This window comes from Eublepharis macularius, chromosome 19 (assembly GCF_028583425.1).
Source record: "Eublepharis macularius isolate TG4126 chromosome 19, MPM_Emac_v1.0, whole genome shotgun sequence".
Classification (NCBI taxonomy): domain Eukaryota; kingdom Metazoa; phylum Chordata; class Lepidosauria; order Squamata; family Eublepharidae; genus Eublepharis; species Eublepharis macularius.
The window spans coordinates 10,446,212-10,473,380 of record NC_072808.1 but is presented as its reverse complement, the minus strand read 5'-3'; the positions used below and the strand labels follow the sequence as shown (position 1 = coordinate 10,473,380).

The 27,169-nt window shown below is 46.4% G+C and overlaps 1 protein-coding gene across 1 annotated transcript; it reads right to left on the bottom strand.

Moving 5' to 3' along the window:
• Nucleotides 1–1,492: 1,492 nt before the first annotated feature.
• KRT8 (keratin 8) lies at nt 1,493–25,710 on the bottom strand. The gene is made up of 9 exons (XM_055003908.1): nt 25,298–25,710; nt 19,498–19,706; nt 16,922–16,982; nt 16,715–16,810; nt 15,444–15,608; nt 9,723–9,848; nt 8,249–8,469; nt 5,862–5,917; nt 1,493–3,575 (listed from the first exon to the last, which is right to left on the bottom strand). Exons 1-9 carry the CDS (start codon nt 25,637–25,639, stop codon nt 3,385–3,387), a joined length of 1,467 nt encoding a protein of 488 aa, XP_054859883.1. The 5' UTR covers nt 25,640–25,710; the 3' UTR covers nt 1,493–3,384.
• Nucleotides 25,711–27,169: the final 1,459 nt, after the last annotated feature.

Sequence of the window (27,169 nt, the reverse complement as noted above, 5' to 3'; positions counted from 1 at the left end):
ATTTCCTTATATTTTCCCACAACCTCAGTTTAGCCTAGTAATACTGCAATGGTCCAGTCCCAGCTGACGTTAGGAATCTTTTGCTACTGAAAAACATTCTCCCAAGTTAAGCTGATGTAAATCTGAGTGTGTGTACAAGGAAAGAACAGAGTAGAATAGCCACTGTGGCAAAACTGAGAAAATTATCACCCTTCCTGTAAAAAAGGGTAGAACAGGGAAGGGTGCAAAGGAGGTACTGGTGTTGAGCTCATGTTCAGACGTTGAGCGGACAATTATGTCTAATGTACATCCTGAATTTTCTTGTGGCCTCAAGGGAAGTATTGGATCACAACATGTACCTCATCTTTCTTGGCCCTGCCCTCTGGGAAAAGGTTGCAGGAATAATTATTATTACAACTGCGCTTATATACAGCTCTTCTAGACAGATTAGTGCCCCACTCAGAGCGGTTAACAAAGTCAGTGTTATTATTATCCCCACAGTATAGCTGGGGCTGAGAGGAGTGGCTTCCCAAGGCCAGCTGCAGAGCTCACGGCAGAAGTGGGATTCCAACCAGCAGAGTGCTGGTTCACAGTCCAACCACTTAACCACTATGCTACAGCAGCTCGCCATGCGGAAGCCTCCCCAATACCGAATCTTATGATAGTTTGGGGCACATACGATTATCAGGATTACCAAGCCCTTCCCTTGACCAGATAGAAACTGTGGTCATGCTCTTGCTTTTTCTTTCTGTGCTGGGCTCACTTGTGTTTCTTTTTTGAAAGAGTCAGTGAGAGGCCGATTAATTTCTTAGGCTGCTTCTGTGCCAAACTTTAGCTTTGTGATCCCCCACCCCCAAATGCAGTGTTTTTTTTTAAAAAAAAATCACAACGTCGTTCTGCAATCATCCACCTTTCAGGTTTCCCCCCAAACCTGCTTTGCTACAGTCTTTCCTGAAAGATCATATCCAAATCAGATTTGGTCCCTGGATGAGAAGGTGCAGATTTTCACATCCACATCTGCTTCCATTTTCTTCCTGTATTTCCTCTCACATGCCTTCCAACACACACACACACCAAGTATTGCAATATATACTTACTACTGATTTTTTACCAAAGCTCTCAAAAAGCCCTTCACCATGGCGAAAAGGGGGAATGGCAGTCATAAGGGAACATGATGAAAAATATTCCCAGGTTGACCCTCTGTTCCCATTGTGGCTACCTCTGTGTTTGCAGTGGCAATGATAGCACGACAAGGGATTTTCCCTATGTGGAAGCGCCCCTAATACCAAATTTCACAAAAGAAACTTATGAGTTGACAGCACATATTTCCAGGCAGATACACCAACTCTTACCCTTGATCAAATAGAAACTGTGATCATGCGCTAATTTTTTTGTGCTGTGTGCACTCTTCTGTTTCTTTTTTGAAATAGAGAGAAGCTGGTAAACATCACAATTAACCTGTCTGACGGAAAATATTCTCTCATCTTCACTATGAAGAAGAAACACGGGTATCTTTTGTAATTAACAGGTTTTTATTGAGCGAGATGTCAGCCAACATTTGCCTTGCATGGTCACAATTTGAGGAGACAGAACAAAGAGAGACATAAGATGGTTGAATAATCCACAGTTCTTTTTTTTATTTAAAGAGGAGCTCGAGCTAAGAGTTGTAAGAGCATACATCCCATGTGCCCATTTATTCATGCATAAATCCCACTAAAATGGAGACTTGGTACCTTGGAGACCATAATTAAGAATAACCCCCTAAGGCTACAATCCAGGACACTCATACAGTCATATTTTGTTGTGGTGGGACTTGCTTCCGAGTAAACCTGCACAGACTCAGGCTGTTAAGGGTATGTCTCAAAAAGAACATTCAACTTTTCCTCAAATGTTTTTTTTTTAAAAAAATCTTTGGTCCTGCAACCCATTTTTTCCTCTTTTTAACTGCTGCCCACAGAAGTGAAAAAGACCACAAGGCAAAGATGATGAAAAGAAAGATAAAGAGGCACAGTTTTAAACCAAAACAGGGCTTTAAAAAGAAAAGAAAAATTCACATTGTTTTGCATTAGGGCTCCACCCAGAATGCAGGAAGATAGAACGAGGTGTGCTTAGTTATCCCTTTTGTCTACACAAAACACAGATAAAAGGGCCCAGCACTAAGGTAAACCACTGCAACAGAGACCAGGCATTTCTGCTGAATGCAGCTAAAGCTGCAATCTAAGGCATAAGTCCCATTGAGTTTGCAAGATTTACTCCTGAGTATATATGCTTAGGAGTGCATTGTGAGGCACGCAACCCGTCCGCTGTTGCATTGGATCCTTGTGCTATCCTGTACCTATCTTTGCAGACAAAAAACGGGTTTGTTCACAGTTGTGGTTCTAAAGCTTTGACCTAAGGATACTCCACAGTGAGCTAGAGGGGATTACGCATTAACAGCAGGATTATTAACTCTCCGTCGTTACTGCTCGCCCTCCTGCACCTCTGCCTAGACTAGCAGGAACGGTCATCAAGCCTTCCTCAGCCAGTTGCCTAGAGGTGCTTTCTTTACCAGAGAGATTTGCAATGCAATCCTAAGAAAGTCTACCTGGAAGCAAGTCCCATTTTATGGCATGGGGCTTACTCCAACGTAAGGATTGCAGAGCTGGGCTCAAGCGAAGCCAAATTCTTGAGATTCTAGAACATGATTCTTGAAGCATCGAAAGGCCATTAAGTGTCCCTTTATCTAAATATGCAGGGGGGGGGGCAACGTTACCGAAGAAGGGGAAATCCTTGCTGGAGTTTATTCCCTAGGTTTTTGGAAGGATCAAAAACAAGGCACAAATCGGCAAGATTTGAGTCTAGAAGCACCTTAAAGGCCAACAAGATTTTGCAAGGTATGAGCTTTTGCGAGTCAAAACTCCGTCAGATATGAGAGTCAACGCTGCCTGCGTTAGGTATCTGATGAAGGGAGCTTTGACTCTCGGAAGCCAATACCCTGAAAATCTTACTAGTCTTTAAGGTGCTACTGGGTTTTAATCGTGCTGTTCTACTGCAGACCAGCATGGCTACCTACCTAAAACTAAGGGCCAAGCTACACATGACGAATGACACTTGAATGGCAAGTGTATTTCTCCCTGTTCACTTGCCCTCCACTCAATCCACTTGCGGTTCAAGTGTCATTCGTCATGTGTAGCTTGGCTCACAGGCACTTTCTATAAGAAGGACAAGGAAAGAGAGAGAGAGAGATCAGAAATTATATCTGGCATCTTAGAGAAAAGTTATTTAAGAGAAAGAAAAAGTGTTCCTCCACCCTCCTTGCCCCCATCCCATTTATCCTAGAAGCCCATCCGCACAACTAGATGAGGGAAAGGCAATTCGGATGAAGGCACTCCAAGAGGGTCCTTCCTCTCTGCATGGAGTGACCGCTCAGTTGGACAGCACGTCAGAGGATTCAGACACCAGCTTCCCATCGCGGGTCTCGATCTTCTTGATGACGATGGCCTTCGTCTTGGTGGTGGCTGAGCTCTCCAGAGGGAAGGAGCTGGTGGAGTATCCGCCGCTTGAGTATGAAGAGCTGTAGCCACCCCCGTAGCTACTGAAGCCGCTGGAAAGGCCACCTGGGAAAGAGGGAGAACAGGAAAAAAAATAAGCATTTTTGGATAGGCAAGGAGGCTCAGTTCACTCTTCTATGGAGCACATAAGAAAATCAGAAAAGCCCTGCTGGAACAGCCGGCGCTCCATCTAGTCCAACACCCTGTTTCGTAGAGCAGCCAACCAGGTGCCCTGGAGAGTCAACAAAAAGGGCATAGAGGAAATGCTTCCTGGCATCGTATTCAGAGATTTCTGAATAGTAAAAAGTCCAGTAGCACCTTTAAGACTAACCAACTTTATTGTCAGGAGAGAGCTGTGGCTCTTTATCGTCAGAAGAGAGCTGTGGTTCTCGAAAGCTTATGCTACAATAAAGTTGGTTAGTCTTAAAGGCGCTACTGGACTTTTTACTATTCAGGACTATTAGCCATTGGTGGACCTTTCTTCCATGTACCTATCTAATCCCATTTTAAAACCATCTGTGCTCATTGCAACCCCTCTGGACGATGAATAAATACTCAGTGCATGAAAAAATATTACCTTTTGTCAATCCTGAAGCTATTGCCCATCAACTGAATCTTGTGCGCCCAAGAAATACTTCCCTCCATCCACTTTCTATACCACATGCATGATTTTAGAAACATCTATTCTGTCTCCTCTTAGTCAATCTTCTTTCTTTTTTTTAATATACATTTTATATTACTGTAATATAAATATATTACTGTAATAAATTGTAATATACATTTTATATACTGTAAAACACAACTAAACTATGAAACTAAACACACACAAGTTAACAAACATATAAGAAGTCCATGCTAGTAACAAGTAACAATTAAACACACAAAATTTTGCAAACACACAAGAAGTTAATACTAATAATAATTAGCAATTAAGCAAATCATCTTTCTAAACATCTTTTCCCCTCCATGTTATCCTCAAAACAACAATCCAAGATGCTATTGCGGAGCTCCAATAAGCTCAAGGTTTTATGGCCATCATCATCATCTACCAACTTTTAATGTGTTCTGGGCTGAGATTGTTTGGCAGTTACCATTGCTCACTACAGCAAGCAGAAGACGGGCTGCCAGGAATTTGAGAAACTCGGGGATAATTTACTACAACCTCTGGAAACTCACATCGTTAATACTGTTTAATAATGAGAGCAAACAACAACCCTGTGAGGTAGGTTATGGTGAGAAAATATGACTGGCCCGAGAGCATCTGGCAAGTTTCCCTGGCACGGTGGGGATTCAAGCCTGGCTTTCCCAGATCCTAGTCCAGCACTCTTGAGTGCTATACCACGCCGGCTGTCTATATAGTCCAAAACATTATACGGCTTCACACAAATGGACGTAGTCTTTTACAAGCTTTGAAACTTTGATCATCTCCTCTAGACAAAGAACTGTAACCTCTGAAACCTAAGCTGTGAAACATTCCAGCTTGTCAATTCCAACCTCCCCTGCACTTGTTTGTTTTTTTATATTTTTCCTGCTGGCAGGGCTCCTGAAATTCTAACAAGCATGAGGAAGTTCAACAGATGCAGCTTGGAACTACACTAACAGGAAACACTTGGGCTGTTGAATTTCTGCCTGGTGTCAATCTTAAAAGGTAACGGCATCCTCCTCAGTGGGAGAAAAAAATCTGACTAGCCTAACTCTTTATGACGCAGTAGAAAAGAGCAAGCATACCATATTATACCGTAAACCAACAGACCGGCAAACATGTCTACATGCCTCTAGCCACCACACTTATGTGTCCCTCGTGTATCCCTACAGTTGTTTACCTAAAGTAGCAGCTATCATGCAGAGGAATTTCAAAGGGAGATTAGAAAAAGAGACTCCTGAATTGCAACTGATAACAAAGCTCAAGACAATGCATCCACCTGGACTGAATCAAGACCTAGGCTTCCTGTCTCATTACCAATGCTGATTTCTCCACACCCATTACTCCTCCGCACACACCCCACCCTATTCAATCACACCCACTATTGTCATTCACTGGCTATTGTCATTCAGCTTCTGCAATTACTCCACTCCCCAAGATATAAGACAGATGAACTCACACTCTAGCTGTATCTGAAGAACTGAGCTGTGACTCACGAAAGCTCATATCCTGCCACAGATTTTGTTAGTCTTCTAGGTGCTACTGAACTCTTGCTCTTTTCTACTGCTACAGACAGACTAACACAGCGACTCATCTTGATCTAGCTTCCTGATGCAAAAATGGCTACTTAAATCCCTAGGCAGAGGACTGGTGCTATCTCGCTTCCAACAAAGGGCAAACTATTTTTTTTAAAGGTGAATATTCCTTACCAGAGTAGCCAGTTGTTTTGGTCTGGATGCTCATGTTCTGCATCCCAGTTTCCAGCCTGTCAGGGGACAAACAAAAAAGCATTAAGTAATGTGGGGACATGCCAAATGTGGGGACATGCCAGAAACATAGACCAAAGCCAACAGTTCATCAGTGCAGTGACAAAAGCTGCATATTTGCCAGAGGACAGGGGGAAAAAACCACTGCTCAGGGTGGTTCATTTCAAGAGACCTGGAAGGGGAAAGAGCTTGAAGACATAAGAAACTGGCTTCCCCCCCATCTCAGGGGAAGATTCAGAAGACAGTAGCTGATTCCGCACATGTTGGGATAATGTACTTCCAATCCTCTTTAGAGATCATTTGGAACTGAATTTTTCGAGTGTGAAACAAAAAATCCACTTCCAAATGATAGCTAAAGTGCATTATCCAACGTGTGCGGAATCAGCCAGTGTCTTTCCTCTGTCCCAGACAAGGTGCCCAGGGAATCTAGGAGTATTCAAACTCTGTTTGGCATGTGGTAAGCCCCGGGTTCAATTCCTGGGCATCTCCAGAATAACAACAACAACTTTGCTTATACACTGTTCTTCTTGACAGTGTTATTGTTATCCCCACAATACATGAGATGAGCTGGGGCTGAGAGGAGCGACTTACTCAAAGCCACCCACAGAGCTCACGGCAAGAGTGGGATTAGAACCAACAGCGTGCTGATTCACAGCCCAACCACTTAACCAATATGATACAGCTGCTTATATACTGATCTTCTAGAAAGATTAGTGCCCCACTCAGAGTGGTGGACAAAGTCAGTGTTGTTATTAAAGGTAAAGGTAGTCTCCTGTGCAAGCACCGAGTCATACTGACCCATGGGGGGACGTCACATCATGATGTTTTCTTGGCAGACTTTTTGCTATGGGGTGGTTTGCCATTGCCTTCCCCAGTCATCTACCCTTTATCCCCAGGAAACTGGGTACTCATTTTACTGACCTCGGAAGGATGGAAGGCTGAGTCAACCTTGAATCGGCTACTTGAACCTGACTTCCGCCAGGATCGAACTCAGGTCATGAGCAGAGCTTGGGCTGCAGTATTGCAGCTTACCACTCTGTGCCACGGGACTCCACTCAGAGCAGTGGACAAAGCATGTTGTTATTATCCCCGCAATACAGCTGGGGAGCTGGGGCTGAGTGGAGGAGCTTACCCAAAGCCACCTGCAGAGCTCATGGCAGGAGTGGGATTCGAACCAGCAGAGTGCTGATTGCCATCCTAACCACTGAACCACTATGCTACAGCTGCTACAGTTAAAAGGATCAATCAGTAGGTGATAGTAAACCCCTCGGCCTAAGAACCTGGACTTCCCTCTGAATCAAACTGCACAAGCAAATTACTTGACCCAACAGAGAAGGCGGCCTAGATGGATTCGCCCTGCTGCACTTCTGTACATTTGGAGGGGGAAAGGCACAGGGAAGCCAAGGCTCTGTTGTGTTCTCTGACCATCCCTTTGCATGCACTTGCACAAAAAAGAAGTGTACTCCACATGTGCTCACCCGAACATCGGCCTTGGTCCAGCTCAAATTATTCCTGCATCAGTCACAGTGAAAGCTGCAAATGTATTGTCGAAGGCTTTCATGGCCGGAGAACGATGGTTGTTGTGGGTTTTCCGGGCTGTATTGCCGTGGTCTTGGCATTGTAGTTCCTGACGTTTCGCCAGCAGCTGTGGCTGGCATCTTCAGAGGTGTAGCACCAAAAGACAGAGATCTCTCAGTGTCACACTGAGAGATCTCTGTCTTTTGGTGCTCAGTGTCACACTGAGAGATCTCTGTCTTTTGGTGCTCAGTGTCACACTGAGAGATCTCTGTCTTTTGGTGCTACACCTCTGAAGATGCCAGCCGCAGCTGCTGGCGAAACGTCAGGAACTACAATGCCAAGACCACGGCAATACAGCCCGGAAAACCCACAACAACCATCGAAAGCTGCAAACTTCACTCAAGACATATTGCCTTGAACAGGCACAGGCTTCAATCATGAAATAAAACTGTGCTGGACTGGGGATAGTGGGCCATGTCCAAGGTTAAGACAGCAGAACTTTCTCATCTCCCCTCCCACTGCAATCCCCACACTGAAAATGGTTCCTTTGTTTTTCAGAGGACCTGGGGGAACAGCACTGAGTGCAATGAAGGGGCTGGAAATCAGCAAAAAAATTCTGCCGCTGGTGAAAAAAACAAGCATCGGATTCGAGCCAATATTTTAACAGTCATACCCACAATCTCCCAAAGGACCAAACAGTGGCTGTGCTTTGCAAAGCGCAAATGCCAGAAAACAGAGACTTGTCACAAGTTCCCAGAACAACTGGGGTTAACTACCACAGGCTGAGCGCATCCTTGTTGACAGGCACCCACCTGCTCTCCTCTCCTTCCAACAGCTTCCTGTAGGTGGCGATCTCGATGTCGAGAGCCAGCTTGACGTTCATCAGCTCCTGGTACTCCCGCAGCTGGCGGGCCATATCCTGCTTGGCTCTCTGTAAGGCGCTCTCCAACTCAGCCAGTTTGACGCTGGCATCCTTGACCGCCAGCTCTCCGCGCTCCTCGGCCTCAGCAATGGCGGCTTCCAGGTTAGCACGCTAGAGGTGGGGGAAAGGGAAAATAAAAGAAGTGGGTCCGACAGCTCGCTAACCCCAAGACTGAAAAAGAAATTTTGCAAGATTGCTAGAATCCCAAGACAATTTGAGATTAGGGTCCTTCTCGCTCTGGGGCTGCTCGGGGCCTGTTCTGGGTCTCATTCATATGCCCCTTACTACCTGCCCGTGCATTCTTCCCTCTCAAGCTTACTTGCTTGCAAGCTCTCCTAATGCTCAAATTCCCAGCTGCGTGTGACCACCTGCATGCACTTCCTGCTATGGCTGCTCACGTTGGCAAGAGGGCTTGCGAGCAGGCGCGTATGTAGTTGGTGGCAGTAGACCCTACCAGATGCCCTGGCAGCTGTCCCACCTTTCTTGTCCCATTCTTTTTTTCTTCCCCTGATGCCTGGACCTCCCTGATTTGAACAGTCTCATAATAATTGTTGTTGTTGTTATAGTGCTTATATACCGTTCTTCTGGACAGATCAGTGCCCACTCAGAGCTGTGAATGAAGTCAGTGTTATTATTATCCCCCCCAATACAGCTGGGGAGCTGTACTCAAGGCCACCTGCTGAGCTCATGGCAGGAGTGGAATTCGAACCAGCAGAATGCTGATTCACAACCCAACCTCTTAACCACTATGATACAGCAGCTTATATTCTGCTCTTCCAGGCAGATCAGTGCCCCACTCAGAGCGGTGAACAAAGTCAGTGTTATTATTATCCCCACAGTATAGCTGGAGCCGAGAGGAGTGGCTGACCCAAGACCATCCCCTGAGCTCATGGCAGGAGTGGGATTCCAACCAGCAGAGTGCTGATTCGCAGCCCAACCTCTTAACCACTATGCTGCAGCAGCTCTTGGTATCCCTCTCTCTCTCTTCCTGATCATTTCTCAAAACTTTTTATTCCATAGCTTATTTTCAGCCCCGTCCCTCTTTAGCCTTCCCCTGGTTCTTGCGAACACAAACACAGTAAAGCCACCTTTTACTGAGTCAGACTACTAGTCTACCACGGTCAGCACTGGCTCTGGCAGAATTTCTTCCCATTACCTCCTACCTGGTCCTTTTAACTGGAGGTGCCAGGAATTGAACCTAGGACCTTCTACATGCCAAGCAGATGCTCTGCCACTGAGCCACCCCAGTGCCTTCTGGCCTTTGATGCTTAGGGAATTCTATGAAGTGCCATGCACATTGATGGGACTGTATTAACCAATCGCAAATCAAGCTCCGGCTTTTGAATTGCCTGTTGCTTCCGCACCTGGCCTTTCAGACCGTCAATTTCAGACTGTATCCGGGTGATCATCCTGTTCAGCTCGTTGATTTCAGTCTTGGTGTTGCGGAGGTCGTCTCCGTGCCTGCCCGCCATGGTCTGGAGCTCTTCGTACTGCGGGGAGAAGAGAAAGGAGTCCAAAGTTGTGCATTATAGTCAAGAGTCCAGTAGCACCTAATCAACTTTATTGTAGCATAAGCTTTCGAGACCCACACCTCTCTTCGTCAGATGAAAAAAGTTATGCATTGTTTTCTCTGTTAAACAAAGGCAGGAATCAGGAAGTACAGGCGAGGAAGGGATTGGCAGCAAATTGGGGGACCAGAAATTGGGGCCACCACAAATTAAAAGGGAAACCCTCTGGAGTCACTCAGCAAAATCCACTTCTTCCCACTTACCATTGTTGGTTTGCTGAATAAATTGTTGGTTTGCTTACGAACTGTATACATTATGGCAATAACCCCCATAAGTGTGGAGGAGAGGACAGGGGGAGCGTAGATTCCAGAGACCCAGGTTCAAACCATTACTCAGCCGAGAATTCCACCGCGTGAACATTCAGTGACTCATACTGTCTCCTTTTCCCTTTTCTTAGGCCTGGTTCTATACATGCCAAACACTGAAGTGGTAGAATCAGGGCTTTTTTTCTGGGGAAAGAGGTGGTGGAACTCGGTGGGTTGCCCTCGGAGAAAATGGTCACATGGCTGGTGGCCCCGCCCCCTGATCTCCAGACAGAGGGGAGTTGAGATTGCCTGCTGCAGGCAATCTCAACTCCCCTCTGTCTGGAGATCAGGGGGCGGGGCCACCAGCCATGTGACCGTTTTCAAGAGGTTCCTGAACTCCGTTCCCCCGTGTTCCCCCTGAAAAAAAGCCCTGGGTAGAACGCACTGAAGGAATATGTGCAGAACCAATAACTCAACAGTGTACGTGTATCTTTCGAGTTGAAATACCCAAAGAAGTAAATTGAATTTTCATTTCCTCAGTGTGAAAAAAGATGAAATACTGAGAACACAGGGCAATAACTACTAGGTAGGCTGGGCCGATACTTTAAAATAACCACCCAGCCCCACCCTCAAATGTCCATCCAGCCACGCCCCTACTTTAATAATTCCCATTAAATAAAAAACAGCGTGCGTGCAGACAGGTACACGTAAAACCTTACATGCTAATTTTTTATTTGCACAGTTTTTATATTAGCAAGCACACGCACATACCGCCTATCTAAAGTGGTACAGCCCCTTCAGAATTCTACCATCTCCATGGGCTGTGTATGTGAAACAGGTCTCAAAGGGGCTGTTCCCTTTCCAGATTTCCAGGAGGAAAAGGGAGACCAGAATTCCAATGTTAGGAAATGAATTTCCATTTACTTTCTTTTTTGCATATGTAAGTGAGTAAGTAATTTGCCACACTGTAGTTTGGCGGGGCAAAAGAGATGAGCTATCTTCTCACTGAAAGCGGTACAGCCCTTCTTGTGCTGGGTGGCCTCAGACTAACCATTACCCCTCCGCCCCAGCCTCCCTCCCATTGGAATATGAGGATAATAACACAGGAGACTGTTGTAGAGAAGTCATTGAGGTGATAATATATGGAAACTGCATGGAGTGCTTTATAAATGCTAAATGGGATGATTTGCATGGCGAGTGCCAAAGGGCAATGGGGCAGACCAGCCATCCAAGTTAACTGGCATTTGCATACAAGACTTTCTCTGCAGCTGCGAGGACTAGAAATTTTTCTATTCTCCTTGGATGTAAAATGAAAGCTCTCAGCTCTGGAACATTTTTGACTCACGAGCATATGAGACAACATGACTCCTTGACGGCGTGGAGCATCTTATGCCCCGCATAACAATGTGTACCAGTGGCATTCCTTGCACAAAAGTTTACTTGTTTCCCCCCGCCCCATTCCTGGTGGCAAACCTCTTCTGTTGCGGCCCCCAACTTATGGAACAACCTGCCGGAAGAAGCATTGAGGACATCCATCGTTACTAGCACTGAGGGAAGCTTATGAGCCAAGCCTTCCTTAGAAGGGCCTTTTGCCCTTGTATGGACCGGTGAGTCTGTGATGTATATTTTCTTGGTAGGTGGGTGGGTTTTATTTTGTTACAGTGGCATGTATCCTATCAGGCAGTTCCTTCAAGGGAAGTGTCTTTGTCCATAGAAGAGGGAGCAGAAATTCCCTCTGATGCCCTCCTCCCACTGCAGGACCCATTCTGCCCCCGGTGATGTTCTTGAGGGTCTGCCAACTCCCAAGGAACAAAACTGAGGTGGGAGTCCATGGACTGCCACAGGACAGTGAAGCAGGAAAGACCTAGCCTAAGAGCCAAGCTACAAGTGACACTTGACACAGGTTGGACACTTGTCAGCTTCCCTCAAGTTTTGATGGGAAAGGTAGGCGTCCTGGTCTTGCAGCTTGGCTCTCCGACTGCTGTCCAACGGACTTTTCAACTGTCACTTGTCCAACATTCCGCCAAGCTGCCTACATTTCCCATCAAAACTTGAGGGAAGCTGACAAGTGTCCAACCTGTGTCAGACGTCGTTTGTAGTTTGGCTCTGAGAAATGGGGATAGACTCCATTTGATCTACATTACATAAACATTTTGATAGTATTTTTTCATGGGTTGCTTGCTAACCCTTTCAACTTATATATAACATGGTCAATAGTGCACCGGTGCATTTCCAATGCGCATCAGCACCGATCACAATGTGCCACAGATGCATTTTTTTCCCTGCTGGGAGCAGGGCCGAACCCACCCAATAGGTAGAAAGGGACAGATTTCTCAAATTGAACTGGAAACCAAAGGGCATGCGTCGCTAGCATTTCTGTTTCTGCTCTCCTTCCCACACTCCAGTCTCAGACCTAGCCCTGAATTTCAAATCTGCTTCTCATTGGTAGCAGCCAAGTCGGTAGGTATGGACACACACCCTAAGGAAATACACAGGCCATGATCTTGGAGTGGGGCGGGGGGGGGCCATTTTGGGCCAGAATATGGCAGAAGGTTTTCTGATGCACCACTTGCAGAAGCAGTCATTGAATATCTTCGGCAGGGCTTTTTTTCTGGGAAAAGAGGTGGTGGAACTCAGTGGGTTGCCCTCGGAGAAAATGGTCACATGGCTGGTGGCCCCGCCCCCTGATCTCCAGACAGAGGGGAGTTTAGATTGCAATCTAAACTCCCCTCTGTCTGGAGATCGGGGCGGGGCCACCAGCCATGTGACCATTTTCAAGAGGTTCCAGAACACCGTTCCACCACGGTCCAGCTGAAAAAAAGCCCTGCTCTTCGGTCTATAAGACAGCAAACTGTCTTGAGCTTTATGAAATGGCAGGATCAAAAATGCTTTAAAGCAAATACAGGAGACCAATTCATTCCCCGGACATTTTCCCCGCCCTTTCAGTTCACCACATTAGTTGCTCGGTTTTGCCAGTCTGCATACTAATGAACAAGCTCCACTGTGGAAACTAACTTGTCTCCGTGGATGGTTTATCTTGATGCTGGGGACAGATAACGTTTGTTGGCGGCCTTCTTTTGAATTAAACATGAAAGCCCTGCAGCTTCCAGGAATTCATGTGACGGCATCCCTCTTGTAATCAAACATACAAAAGAGAGTCATCCAGAGAGCAGACAGCCAATTTAGCAGACTGGCTGAGCTGGGAACCCGGAAGTCCATGATTTGAATCTCATTTCAGCCTGGAGCAAGCCACTGTCTCTCTATCTTGCCACTCCTCCATCCCTTTTGAAATATTTTTAGGTGGGGCAAAGGCTACACCTTTTCTACAGCCCTGATTTAGCAGAACGGAAGAGGGGGTTTTGGTCAGAGCAAAATGGATAGGACAGTTTAATTTCCGTTCAGGAACACTCACGGCACAGATGGGAAAAAGAGATATCTGTGTGCTTGTAACAAGCCTCTCCTCACGCCAAAATCCATTATTTATTTTATATTTATATTTCAATTTATATACCGCCCATCCCCAGGGGCTCTGGGCGGTGAACAGTTAAAATCGATAAAAACAAGTACTGCTGAACAAGGCATTACTTGTAGTTACTTAGCATCGTTAAGAAGATGCATTATGCCAACTCAGATTCTTGGTCTATCAAGAGGATATAGATCCAGAGGAGTGAGCCGTGTTAGCCTGTAGTTGCAAAACAGTAAAGAGTCCAGTAGGACCTTTAAGACTAACCCACTTTATCGTAGCATAAGCTTTCGAGAACCATAGATACATCCGACAAAGAGAGCTGCGGCTCTCGAAAGGTTATGCTCAGGGCTTTTTTTCTGGGAAAAGAGGTGGTGGGACTCAGGACCGCACAATAACGTCACTTTGGGTCAGCTGGAACAAGGGGGGAGTTTTTTAAAGTTTAAATCGCTCTCAACAACAATGATCACATGGCCGGTGGCCCTGCCCCCTGATCTCCAGACAGAGGGGAGTTTAGTTTGCCCTCCATGCCACTGGAGCGGTGTGGAGGGCCATCTAAACTCCCCTCTGTCTGGAGATCAGGGGGCGGGGCCACCGGCCATGTGACCATTTTCAAGAGGTTCCGGAACTCTGTTCCACCACGTTCCAGCTGAAAAAAAGCCCTGTTTATGCTACAATAAAGTGGGTTAGTCTTAAAGATGCTACTAGACCCTTTACTATTTTGGTCTATCAAGGTCAGTCTGGTCTACTCTCACTGTCAGTGGCTCTCCAGGGTCTCAGGTGGAGGTCTTTCCCATCTGACCTGAGCCTTTTAATTGGAGATGACGGGGACTGAAGCCGGGACTTTCTCCGTGCTCTTCCCCTGAACCACAACTTTCCCTTTTGATAATGAACATGCCTCAGATCATTCATTTACCAAGGTCTCATCTCTCTGACCAGAAGCAGCTCTCCAAGGCAGAGACCTTCCCATCACTTTCTACCTGGTCCCTTTAACTGGAAATTCCAGGGACTGAACCCTGCGGTGCTTCTAAACTGAGCTCCCCCAGGGCACTTGAAGTTGGCACAGGGCCAGATCGAGGGGGGGCAGGGGGGTAGTCTTCCCCCAGCACCGCCAAAGAGGGGGTGCTGGGCGCAGCTACCAGCTGCCGGGAGTGTGCCAGCAGCAGCGCGGGCAGCTTAGCGGCCGCCCGCGCCATTCATCTGCCCAGCAGGACAGAGAGCCCTCAGCCAGGCAGGTGAATGGCACAGAGAGCTGGGAGGCCGCCCGTGCCACTCGCCTGTCCCGCTGTCCATCCCACTGAGGATGTGGCCGGCTTGGCAAATGGCACGGGTGGCCTCCCAGCTCTCCGTGCCATTTGCCTGCCCAGCTGCGGGGGCGGCCAGCTTGCCGCACACTCCCTGTCCTGCTGGGCAAGTGAGTGGCACGGAGGGCAGCCGGAACTGGGTTGTCCCGGGTGCCGGAAACCCAAGATCCGACCCTGAGTTGGCATCTTGCCGCAAGTCCCTGGGGCAACAACCTGGCAGGTGAATTGTACAAAAGAGTATTCCAGAAGGAGAGCTTTCACCTGAATAAGAAGAGAGACTACTTAACGGTAAGAGCAGTTTGACGAGTAAGCTTTTTACCTAAGGGGATGGTTGACTCTGCCTCACTGAAGGTCTTCAAGCAGAGAGTGGGACACTGTTTCTACAGGACAATTGATCTTGGGATGTCCTGCACTAAGCAGGGTAAGTGAATGAGCTGGAATAGATGGTTTCAACGACCCCTTCCGTTCCTGGACTCTCTAAGCCAAGAGCAGGAAGGGAATTTACCTTGGTCTGGTACATGCTCTCCGCTTCGGCTCGGCTCCTGTTGGCGATCTCTTCATACTGCGCTCTGACCTCGGCGATGATGCCGTCCAGGTCCAAGCTGCGGTTGTTGTCCATTGACAGGACCACAGAGGTATCGTTGATCTGCGACTGCATTACGCGCAGTTCCTGCGTGGATAGGCAGGGAGAGAAGTATTTAGCACTGGGGATCCAGTCCGGAGGGCTCCAAAGGAACTTCATAGCTACCTCCTTCCAGTTCAATATCTACATACGTGCCATCAAGTCACACAACCAACATACAGCAACCTCAGCACGGGGCTTTCGATAGTGGTAGTTCGTTATTGCCTTCCTACGCAGAGCAAACCCTGTCTTCCGTGGTGAACTCCCATCCTGACTCGTGCCAAGTTGCCAACTCTGCTTAGCTTCTGAGATCTGATGTTGCCTTCCCTCCCCTCCAATTCAGTACTGCATAACAATTCATCAAACAGGGGACATGGATGGCGTTTTTTAAAAAGTAACTTTTGCCTCTGCACTGAGGATACCCAACACTATTGGCAGCTAAAGCAAGCTTTCCAAAAGCCAGAGAGCCAAGCTACAAGTGACACCTGACACAGGTTGGACACTTGTCAGCTTTCCTCAAGTTTTGATGGGAAATGTAGGCATCCTGGGCCGATTCCAGACGGCCCCCCGCCTCGCGAAACGTCGCGTGTCGTCGCGCAGAAAACGCGAAATATCGCGTTTTCTCGCGTGAGTTTTGCGCGACATCGCGCAAAACTCGCACGAGAAAACGCGATATTTCGCGTTTTCTGCGCGACGACGCGCGACGTTTCGCGAGGCGGGGGGCTGTCTGGAATCGGCCCTGGTCTTGCGGCTGTAATGGAGAGCCAAGCTGTAAAACCAGGATGCCTACACTTCCCATCAAAACTTGAGGGAAGCTGACAAGTGTCCAACCTGTGTAAAGCATCACTTGTAGCTTGGCTCTGAATCTGTTAATTCACAGGCTGAAAATGCATTCTGTTAAGCAGAGATTTATGGCAAGCTCTGAGCCCGTGAACATAACTCTGATTTCCTTCGAGGAAGGGCAGGGTACGAACATGATTGACGGTTTTCTGCTTTGCATCTTCATAGCCTACCTTTTAACAACGAATGCCTTGCTACAAAGAGCGAAGGAGAGCCGCTTTTTCACAAAACACTGCTGCTCCTTGCCTTTTCCTAGCAGCCGAGGAGGAATGTTTTAAAAGGGAGGCTCCTGTCTCTCCAAAAAGAATGCCTACCTCATCGTACAGCTGCCTCAAGAAGTTGATTTCATCCGTCAAGCATTCCAGACGGGTTTCCAATTCAATCTTGTTCATGTAAGCTTCGTCCACATCCTATGGAGACAAAAGGACAAGACGCCATGATATTAAAACAACAGAAAACTCCCACAGGCCTTCCAAGCCAGGCTAGTTATGAGCCAAAACATAAACTGGCTTTTCCCTCACCTTTTTAAGAAGGACAAACTCGTTCTCCTTCTCAGTCCGGTGGTTGATTTCTTCCTCATACCTGTCAGGTAAAGGGACAGAATTGGTTAGATTATAAGTTCAGCGTAAAGGGGGTGGCTGAACTGGAACCAGAGCAAAACCGCTTTTGACAGGAAACAGTAACCATATGCAAGCAACCTCCCTTTTTACACATACACCCTAGGTAACTACAAACAGTTATTTATTTACTTTATTTATATTCAGACTTTCTCTCCAATGGGGACTCAGGGCTGCTTACATCATTCTTCTCCATCCCCCCCCCCCAAAATCAACCCTTTGAGGTAGGTTAGGCTGAAAGAGACTGACTGGCCAGCTTCAATGGCAGAGTTAGCAGTTTCACAGAGACTTTCTGATGCTCTAACCACTACACAACACTATCTCTCACACTGGTTAAAAAGAAAGGCTTCTAGGAAACTTTCCCAGAAGGGGTCAATCCAATTACTTTTTATTTTAAAAATCAAGGATTAAATAAACGGGTCCAATTTGTAAATCAAATTAATTTTTTTAAAAAATCTTCCACGTATGCTCCACCTCCCCTTCTCCTGGTGTGCAGTTTTGAAAGTGAAGCCTTCTGCATTCCCAACAAAACACCTTTCGCTGTTTCACGCCTAACCTGGAGGAAATGACAAACGGTTTATTCTCTTGCCTACATGCCAAGATTCCAAATCAGAATTGAATTGTCCAGTTTGAATGAAACGACAAACTGCCATTTTGCTGGCAGTTTAATTCTTGAGCTACACGTAAGGAAGGGAGGGAGGTTGAGCGTGCAAATTTGAGGATTTCAAAGGACCATTCCAAAGATACATGTGAACACAGGTAAGTGATGTACTATGAACTACGTATCATTTTCAGATGTGTCACCAACGAATATGCATCGAATATGATTTTGATTTTGATATGATTTTGATACCAACTTATGCATGCAATACTTTATTTGCAATTATGCTTTTAAAAGTGTTTAAAGGTGTGGGGGAACAGTCCTCTCTTGGAGTCCTACGGATGTTTCAAATTGGGTGTCAAAAATCCTAGCAAAACTATTTCACACTAAAATGCCACAATGACTGAAAATACCCAGTGTATAACCATCGCTTTATGAGTTTCCACTGCCCTCACACCATATTGCCAGCGACCACGGGTGGGCATAGAAACTCCCAAAATGGGAGCAATCTCTATTTGCCAGTGTTATGATTTGGGCGTGGATAATTATCGAGAAGCGGTGTTTGTTAGCAGTGTGGCGGCAGCCATGATGTACACTCTGGTCAGATGTCAGAACCGTCCTAGAGGCAGCCCTGTTTCATCATCATGTTTGGGAGAGCCAGGACTCGAACACAGGAGGCAAAAATCAAATGCCTTGGCAATGCAAGTTGCGGGGCCTCATACAGTCAGAGTTTGCCTTGATTTCTGCGTGTTTTCAAAGTTCTACAAACTTATGCCTTAATGTATTATTTAGTGATTGCCCCAACTGTTGACTGTATTGAATTACACTGTTTAATCTGCCTTGAGTCTCAGTGAGAAAGGCAGACTATAAATAAACGTAAATAACTAAACAAACAAATAAAAAAGAGGGGATTAATCCTTTAACCTCCACGCAGTTTCACAATTCGAAACCAGGCTCCCTGCTTTGTTATTTGCATTTTAAGGCGGGGGGGGGGGGGCGCGACCATGTTTCCAAGGATATATCTTTTCTTCTTTAAAAGGCTAACCAAGCAGGAAGCCTGTGGGGGCTGAAGGGTTAAATATCCTCTCCCTCCCCTGCAGGACTCTATAGCTAATGGATACATTAGCACCAGCCTAAGAGATTCCTCTCTGAGTCTTTCTACATGAGACATCTGACTTGTGAAGAACACATGTTCGGAGATGCATTGTCAGCCGGAAAGCGTAGTTTAAAAAGACAGAGCCAGCAACTGATGAAATTGACAGAGTTTTAGACTGGAGAGGTGAAATTGACAGTGCCTTGAGGGAGGCGAAGATGAAATTAACAAACCCTCTGAGGAGCAATCTCTGCTGTCTCTATCTTTTAAAACTACCCTTCCTGGCTAATATTGCGCCTCCATACACTTGAGGATAGTAAAAGAGCAAGATTTGGGTCCAGTAGCACCTTAGAGACAAACTAGATTTCCAGAGTATGAGCTTTCGAGACCCGAATCTTCCTCTTCGCCAGAGTTTGTTAACTCTGGTTAAATCGGAACTCTGCTTACAATGGTGGGAAAGAGCGCAAGTGCCATAGTCAGTTCCCAACCTCTTACTCACGGCCAATTGTCAGCAAAAAGCAAATCTGGAAAAGTACACTTGAGTCATCTGTTACCACAGACAATTTGGTTAAGTGGGAAAGAAATCCACAACATCCATGCAGGCTTGGAACATTAAAAAAAGATGAAAATGCAAGAGTCTCAAGAAGGCAAGCATTGCACCAGATTCTAGGGAACCCATGGAATATCCTGCAAAAATAAAATCTGCAGTTCTGCAGCAAGACTTGATTGGATGCTGTATTAGATGCAGAGATGGGCCAACGTCCTCTCCTTCCCCCCAGTACTCACTTCGACTTGAATTCCTCCACAAGGCCTTGCATGTTGGCCAGCTCTGCGTCCAGCTTCGCCCTCTCCTGCCCGTACCCGTCCAGCTGCCGGCGCAGGTTGTTGATGTAGGCCTCGAACATGCTGTCCATGTTGCTGCGGGTGGTCTTCTGGCTCTGCAGCAGGCTCCATTTGGTCTCCAGCATTTTGTTTTGCTGCTCCAGGAAACGAACCTAGAGAAGGGATTCCGGTCAGTTAAAATTCTCCTGAAGTTTCATGCCTCTAATGATGGAGAACGTAGGGTTGCCAGCAAGGGACCCGGCAGGATAGTTTGCAGTTTTAAAAGGAAATCTGCCACCTATCAGCAGTCGAAGAGCCAAGCTACAAGTGATGCCTGACACAGGTTGGACACTTGTCAGCTTCCCTCAAGTTTTGATGGGAAATGTAGGCATCCTGGTCTTGCAGCTTACAGAAGTTTACAGAGCGGCAGTCTATGGGAGGGAGAACATGTGGTCGGGAGGGGAGTGCAGGTGTCGGGCTCCTGCCGGGCACCCCCATTCCTCTCCACTGGGTGTGCATGTGGGGTTTCTGTAAACTTTAATTAAATGGAGAGCCAAGCCGTAAGACCAGGATGCCTACATTTCCCATCAAAACTTGAGGGAAGCTGACAAGCGTCCAACCTGTGTCAGGCGTCACTTGTAGCTTGGCTCTAGGAAACAGGGTTGTGAAAATCATTTGACCAGGACAACAGCAGAGGAAGAAAACACACACAACCACCCACAACCACCATAAATGGGTGTGTATGGCTGTGTCTCATGTACACAGCATGAGCTACCATATAGAAACTGAAGGGAGTAACAAAATCAAGCAGGGCTTGAAGGATTAAATCCCGTCTTCCCTTCCCTCACAGGAATTTAATTTTACACAGTGACAAAGATCAGTATGAGAGCCAGTGCAATGTAGCATAGAAAAGTGATATCTTGGGTCTCCTACACAACTGCAAAGATCACCGGGTAACTTTAGTCAAACACTAAAGTCTGTCTACACTACCTCACACAGGTTTTCCAAGGACAAAAAAAAAAAAGATTAAGATAAGTTAAGAACAGGAATGCTGTTCTCTGTGCCTCAAAGGAAGGGCTGGATCTAAAGAAATAAACCTGCCAGAATATTTACAGCACAATCCTAAACAGAGTTATGCTCTTCTAAGCCAAACGACTTCAATGTATTTAGAAGGGTGTAACTTTGTTTAGGATTGCACCTATAAGGCGTTCAGCCAGCTGCCGGAAAATGAGACGTGTGTTCAATATTCCTGTAGTTCTAACCCCAGGCTCCATAAGACATCTTTTTTAAAAAAAACAAAGACAAACAATGCTATTCTTCAAAGGGGCGCACTCTGTGAAAGCTCAGAAGAATTGTCCTTTGACCTAGGTGGAATGCTGCTTTCCATCTGGCAGCTATTTTACATGCTCCGGAACAAGAAATGTGCCTGCAAACGTATATATGCTTTTGTACAATGTGAATTGGCTTAGCCTCCCCCTAAAGAATCTTGGGAATTGTAGTTTGGAAAGAATGCAGAGAATGTACTCATGGTTACAGAAAACCTCACCCTATCCTCCCAGAACTACAGTCCCCAGCATTCCCAGGGGAGAAGGAATTACTTGTCAACCAGTTTTAACTCTGTGGTGTAAATATGCCCTGAGCAGTGAAGTGTTTCAATATGACTGAAAATAAACAATGGTTAGTTATTTAAAAAGTAAAATGGTCAGAGCAAGGCTTCGCCACCTATTCAGGCTGAACAGGTTTTTGAAGCAACTGCCTTAAACTCCGAAGGGGGGAAAAATTCCTATCTCTAGTATTTATCCAAGGAGTTTTGGAGGAGGGGGGGCACAATATTTTACAAACACTGCTGTGTTGGAGTCAGGAATTTGATAGGTCCAGAGGAGTTAGCCGTATTAGTTTGTTGCTGCAAAATAGTAAAGAGTCCAGTAGCATGTTTAAAACTAACAAATTTTATTGTGGCATAAGCTTTCGAGAAACACAGCTCTCTTCGACAGATGCATCTGACGAAGAGAGCTGTGTTTCTCGAAAGCTTATGCTACAATAAAATTTGGTAGTCTTAAAGGTGCTACTGGACTATTTTGCAGGAATTTGATACTGCAGCTTACTCTAACCATCTATTTGAATGCCAGGACGCAACAGCCTTACAACATGACAAGTAGTATTAAAGGAGAGAATGTCTGGAACATGTGCAAAGTATAATTCCTAACCACAGCCTCCCCAGTTGCTCGCTCATCTTCATGTTAGCTCTGACATAGGGCCAAGCTACAAGTGACGAATGACACTTGAACAGCAAGTGTATTTCTCCCTGTTCATTTGCCCTCCACTCAATCCACTTGCCGTTCAAGTGTCATTCGTCATGTGTAGCTTGGCCCATAGAGAATGCATTTCTGGATATATAGGCCTTAGCCTGGTACAGAAACAGACCGTACTCCTGCAACTATGGAAAAATCGGGGAAACAGAAGGTACTGCAACGATCTCCTTACTACATGCCCGTAGGTGTGGTTGGTCAAAGCACAGGTTGCCAACCTACAGGTGGGGCCTGGATATCTCACAGAATTACAACTCATCTCCAGCCAACAGAGATCAGTTCTCCTGGAGAAAATGGCTGCTTTGGAGGGTGGACTTTATGGCATTATACCTTCCCCTCCTCAAACACTGTTCACCCAAGTCTTTGCCCCCCAAATCTCCAGGATTTTCCCATCCTGGAGTTGGCAACAATACTCAAGGGCTGCCTGATCCCAGATGTGAATCTAGTACCCAGGTAGGAAATAGGGTTGCCACCTCCAAGTTGAGAAATTCCTGGAGATCTAGGGGGTGAAACCTGGAGAAACCTGGAGAAAGTAGGGTAAATGGAGGGAAAGGACCTTGGCTTGGCATAATTCCATAGAGCCCACCCTCCAAAGTAGCCATTTTCTCCCGGTGAACTGATCTCTGTGGCCTGGAGACCAGTTGCAATTCCGGGAGATCTCCAGCCACTACCTGGAGGCTGGCAACCCTAGTAGGAAACCACTAGGATCCCTGTTTAATGTCTGCTTCAAATATACAAGAAAACAAGGGGGTAGGACAGACTGCAACACTTCATACTACAAGCAGAGCACAACAAGCAATGAAAGCCAGGAAAATTTTTCTCCTGGCTGTATTAACTTTCCATTGGTGCGGTGCTTTTAAAGCAGAGCAAGTTTCTCAAGTGAAGTTCAGCACCTATGGACTGAAGTGGGGCAGTCCACTCTAGCACTTCAAGACATCCCATTTCGTTTTCCTTGCACATGTGAACAAGATTCCAGTCACTCCGGCTTTATAAAGGAGTAGCAGGAAATAAATAACAACATATGTGAGCCATGTAAGTTTATTGTTATGAAAGCCAGTGTGATGTAGTAGGTATCGGGGAGACCCGAGTTCAAATCCCCTCTCTGCCACAGAAGCTTTCTAGGTGACCAGTCACATCTTTTCAGCCTAGCCTACCTTGCAGGGTTGTTACGGGGATAAAATGTAGGATAGGAGAACAATGTAAGCTCCTTTGGGGAGAAAGCTGGGGTATAAATAAAGAAATAAATAAAAATAATACAAGAATTTTGTGCAATCATACTGCCAAATTGTGATGAGTAAGCAACAGTTGCAATTGGATCTCTTAACCTAACTTGGGTGGGAGTGTTAAACCTAAATTGGTCCTCTGCTGAAAGCAGGACAAAAAGGGGGAGAAAGCTGACTGGATCCCAAGGCCCCTTCCTTCTAAGGCAGGTTCTACTTGTGAATTTCAGGAAAGACAAACCATGAGAAGGCATCACCTATGAAGAAACACCCCAAGATTGTCACTCCCCTGTGAGTGGAAAAGCAGGCTATCTAGAGTGCAAGAAAATGTGCCATTGGCTCTCTCCCAGTCTGGAGACGAATTCGAAAGTAAAACCCGTACTTTATATTTGAGTCCCGTTGGCTCTCTCTCACTTTCTATCCCACTTTAACAATGCTGGTCCAGTGTAACAGTTGGAAAATAGGAAGTTAACAAAGGTCAGGAGGACTGCAGGATCCTGCAATCCTTCTTGCCCATCAGAGTTACACCTCTATTGACTTTAACTGCATTTAACACTCACAAAGGCCCTTTGCAAACACTGGTTCTCCCCTATTGACTAGACATCCTCTTCTAGAATGTGGAATTCTCCAATATACCAGCATTTCCAGAGGGTTGGGGGAGAGAAAAGAAAGCAGGCTGCTCCTTTGCATGTTTACTCAGAAAGAATTCCAACTTCTTTCAGTGGGACTTGCGTCCAAGTTGGTATAGTTTCGCCTCATTTGCCAAAACTTCATGCATCTGGGAGGGGAAAGGAAAAGCTACCCCTGCACCCGAACGCTGACCCACCCACCCCATTAATCGACCCATTGCTTGCATTAATAAGCAACGGCATCTTTGCAAAGATAAAATTCTGCAGAGGTAGCCAAGTTTGCCCGCTACCGTAAAAACAGCAGAGTCTTAAAGATCAATGAATGAACTGTGGCAGAAGCTTCGGTGTGCTTGCCCACTTCCTCAGAGGTATGAAGTTAAAGACAGCAACTGTTGCCCAGAACCAAATAAGCTGACGGCAGGGGGGAACACAGCAGCTGATTCGCCCCCTTTCCCCTCCCACAGGGAAAGCACAGGGTTCTTTTTCTCCACGACAGTTTGGAATGGTGGGACACAGGAGCCTTCCAAATCCCAAATCCTGGAACTACCATTTCCCGTGGAGTTCAGGCACCCATTTAACCTGGGTTTGCAATCTTCTCCAGACCCTGTTAACTGTTAACTGCAGTTAAAGCCACCAATGCATCTAAAGAAGAGAACTCTGATTCACAAAAGCCTATGCTAGATTACATTTTGGTAGCCTTCGAGATGCCACAGGACTCCAGTTCTGCCACTACAGACTTACAAGTCTATCTGTCTGGAATGGCCAGTGAAGATGTCAGGTAAAAGGGGGCGGCATTCATACACAAGAGAGGAATGTGGCGGTGGAGGAGGGGGAGAGAAATCCTGCAGCTTGCTCCAGATAATTAGAAAGTGGAAGTATTATGTCTTTATCAGGCCAAACTATTGGAGCTGAGTGCAGAAAAAGGTCCCATATGTTCCAAACTCACAACCTTTGACCGCCTGTCTGCACATAGGCGGAAACTCCCCTCTCATCTAAGAAGGGGGTCTGAACTGCTAACCTCTGATTCAACAACGGAGGGAGGGAATCACAGTTTTTCTCCTTTTGAAAACAAAAACCTGAAACCCGACAGATCTTTCATTTTATCTTTAACCCACGTAGGAGGAGCCGCTGGCTCACCAGACTGGTCCGATCACACTTAAGAACAGGTTTGATTCTCCTTTTGGGGGGGGGAAGGTGGGAAGAGCGGAGAAGTTTTAAAGCAATGGAATTTGCTCTTTCAATGCAATCCGTAACCTCGGGTTTCTACCCCTGCCCATTGGTCACAGGTGACACAGAATCCAGGTCTGGCTCTTCTTCCTGGAATGTGCACACACCGAAGGCCTTGGTTGTGTGCCTTCCTCGGTGAACACACCCATTTGCAGTGCTGCCAGAATAATTCTCTTGCCTCCAACGCCACCCCTCCGTAAAGGACAGAAGAATCCAACACAGGGAGACTTCAGTTTAGAGACGCTTCATCTCCCTCTACGTTTTTGGCTTTTCTGCAAAAAATAAGGTATTTCCTTCCCACTCCCACAAATCATTTTGCCTCCCTGACCTTTTGGGGAAAAGGTCAGCCCAGGAGCCCACAAGCTGGCATTCCACTCACCTTGTCGATCAAGTTGGCGAATTTATTGTTGAGGGTCTTGATCTCTTCCTTCTCCTTGGTCCTCACTTGCTGGATGGTGGGGTCGATCTCCAAATTCAGGGGTGCCAGGAGACTCTTGTTGACGCTGACGGCCGTGATGCCACCCATGCCGCCTCCGATGGATGACCCACGGAAGCTGCCGCTGCCCCCTCCAAACCTGCTCCCCCCATAGCTGGAGGAGGCATAAGAGTTACTGATTCGGGAACTGCTGACGGGGCCTGGGGTGTAAGAGCGGCTGCTGAAGGTGCGGACAGGGCCAGAGGAGCTGCTCCGGTAGCTCTTCTGAGACACGGTGAAAGACATTTTTTTTTGTCTCCCTTGCTGGGGCTGTCAGTCAGGGGAGAGAGGCTCAGATGGGAAGGCACTGGAGGCAGGCAGAGTGCTAAGGGCTGAGCTACTGGGGTAGAGAGTTATATACAGTACGGTCAGGGGGAGGGAACTGGGGCTGCAGACTGGAGAACTGGCTCACCTGAGTGGTGTACAGCAGCAAAGGGGCAGGGCTACAGGGCTACACAGCTCACACCTTCTTTGCCGGGGCCGGTTGCTACATTTCAAAGGTAATCATAAACCAGGGCGGGGAGGAATCACACCAGATAACTTGTACCGTCTCTTTCCACGCCTCCCGCTGCCCAACCCTGAACTCTGGTGATTCCACACACACACACACACACACGCACACCCCACACACAATATGCTTCAGAAAGGATTTTGCCACCAAGAGGCCCAAAGAGGGCAGCAGTTCCCCTCCGAGACCAGCTCAGCGTTACCATGGAATCCTCTCACCTGGGATCTTTCTTTTCCTTTTACACACCAGTCCCCTGAAAAGCAAGCAGGTCTTTTGCACAAGGGGGAATGCGTTTTTTTAAATGGCCCCCAAGACACAGGAATGTAGGTGAAAGAAAACAGATCTGTTGGATGGGAACACACAAATCAAGACTTTGTTGGTAGGGGTGATCACAGCAAGGCCAACAATGTAAACGTTACTGGATCTCAGCCAGAGAAGTACAGAGGGTAGTTTATTTATTTATTTTTATTTGTCATTTATTGTCCACCTTTCTCACTGAGACTCAAGGTGGATTGCACAGTGTGAGATTAGTGCAGTCAGTATCAAGGACAATCTCATAAAAAATGCCGTACGGTACATAAACACAAGTTTACAAAGACATAACATTAGCAATAGATCCAGAGGAGTTAGCCGTGTTAGTCTGTAGTAGCAAAATAGTAAAGAGTCCAGTAGTATCTTTAAGACTAACCAATTTTATTGCAGCTTAAGCTTTCGAGAGCCACAGCTCTCTTCGTCAGATGCATTTGATGAAGAGAGCTGTGGTTCTCGAAAGCTTATGCTACAATAAAGTTGGTTAGTCTTAAAGGTGCTACTGGACTCTTTGCTATATCGTGCAAGGGTCCCTCCCCTCCCCCAAATCTCCAGGAATTTTCCAGCCTGGACTTGGCAACACCAGCTAATAGGTGCTGATGAGTGAAAGGTTTAAGCAGGACAGGTTCATACTGTTTCTCAACCCTGCAGCCTCCTGAGACTGCCCTTCGTTTAAAAAAAATTCTGTTTTGTTACACATATTGCATGTAATGTATAGTTTTTCTGTAAGCCAAATCTATATCACTGGAAATTACATACTGTGGTTTAAATGCAGGGAAAATGCAGTATCCCCCACAGAAGTCTAGATGCCATGTAACAAATGAATTGCACATTTGGTGTGCAATAAACCAATTGTTTGGAAAGATAAGGGATCCTTAGCACAATGTGAAGGATTGCAACCAAGTTGCATTTTACTCAAATTTACTCACTTGCAAGACTAACAGCGCAATCCTAAACAA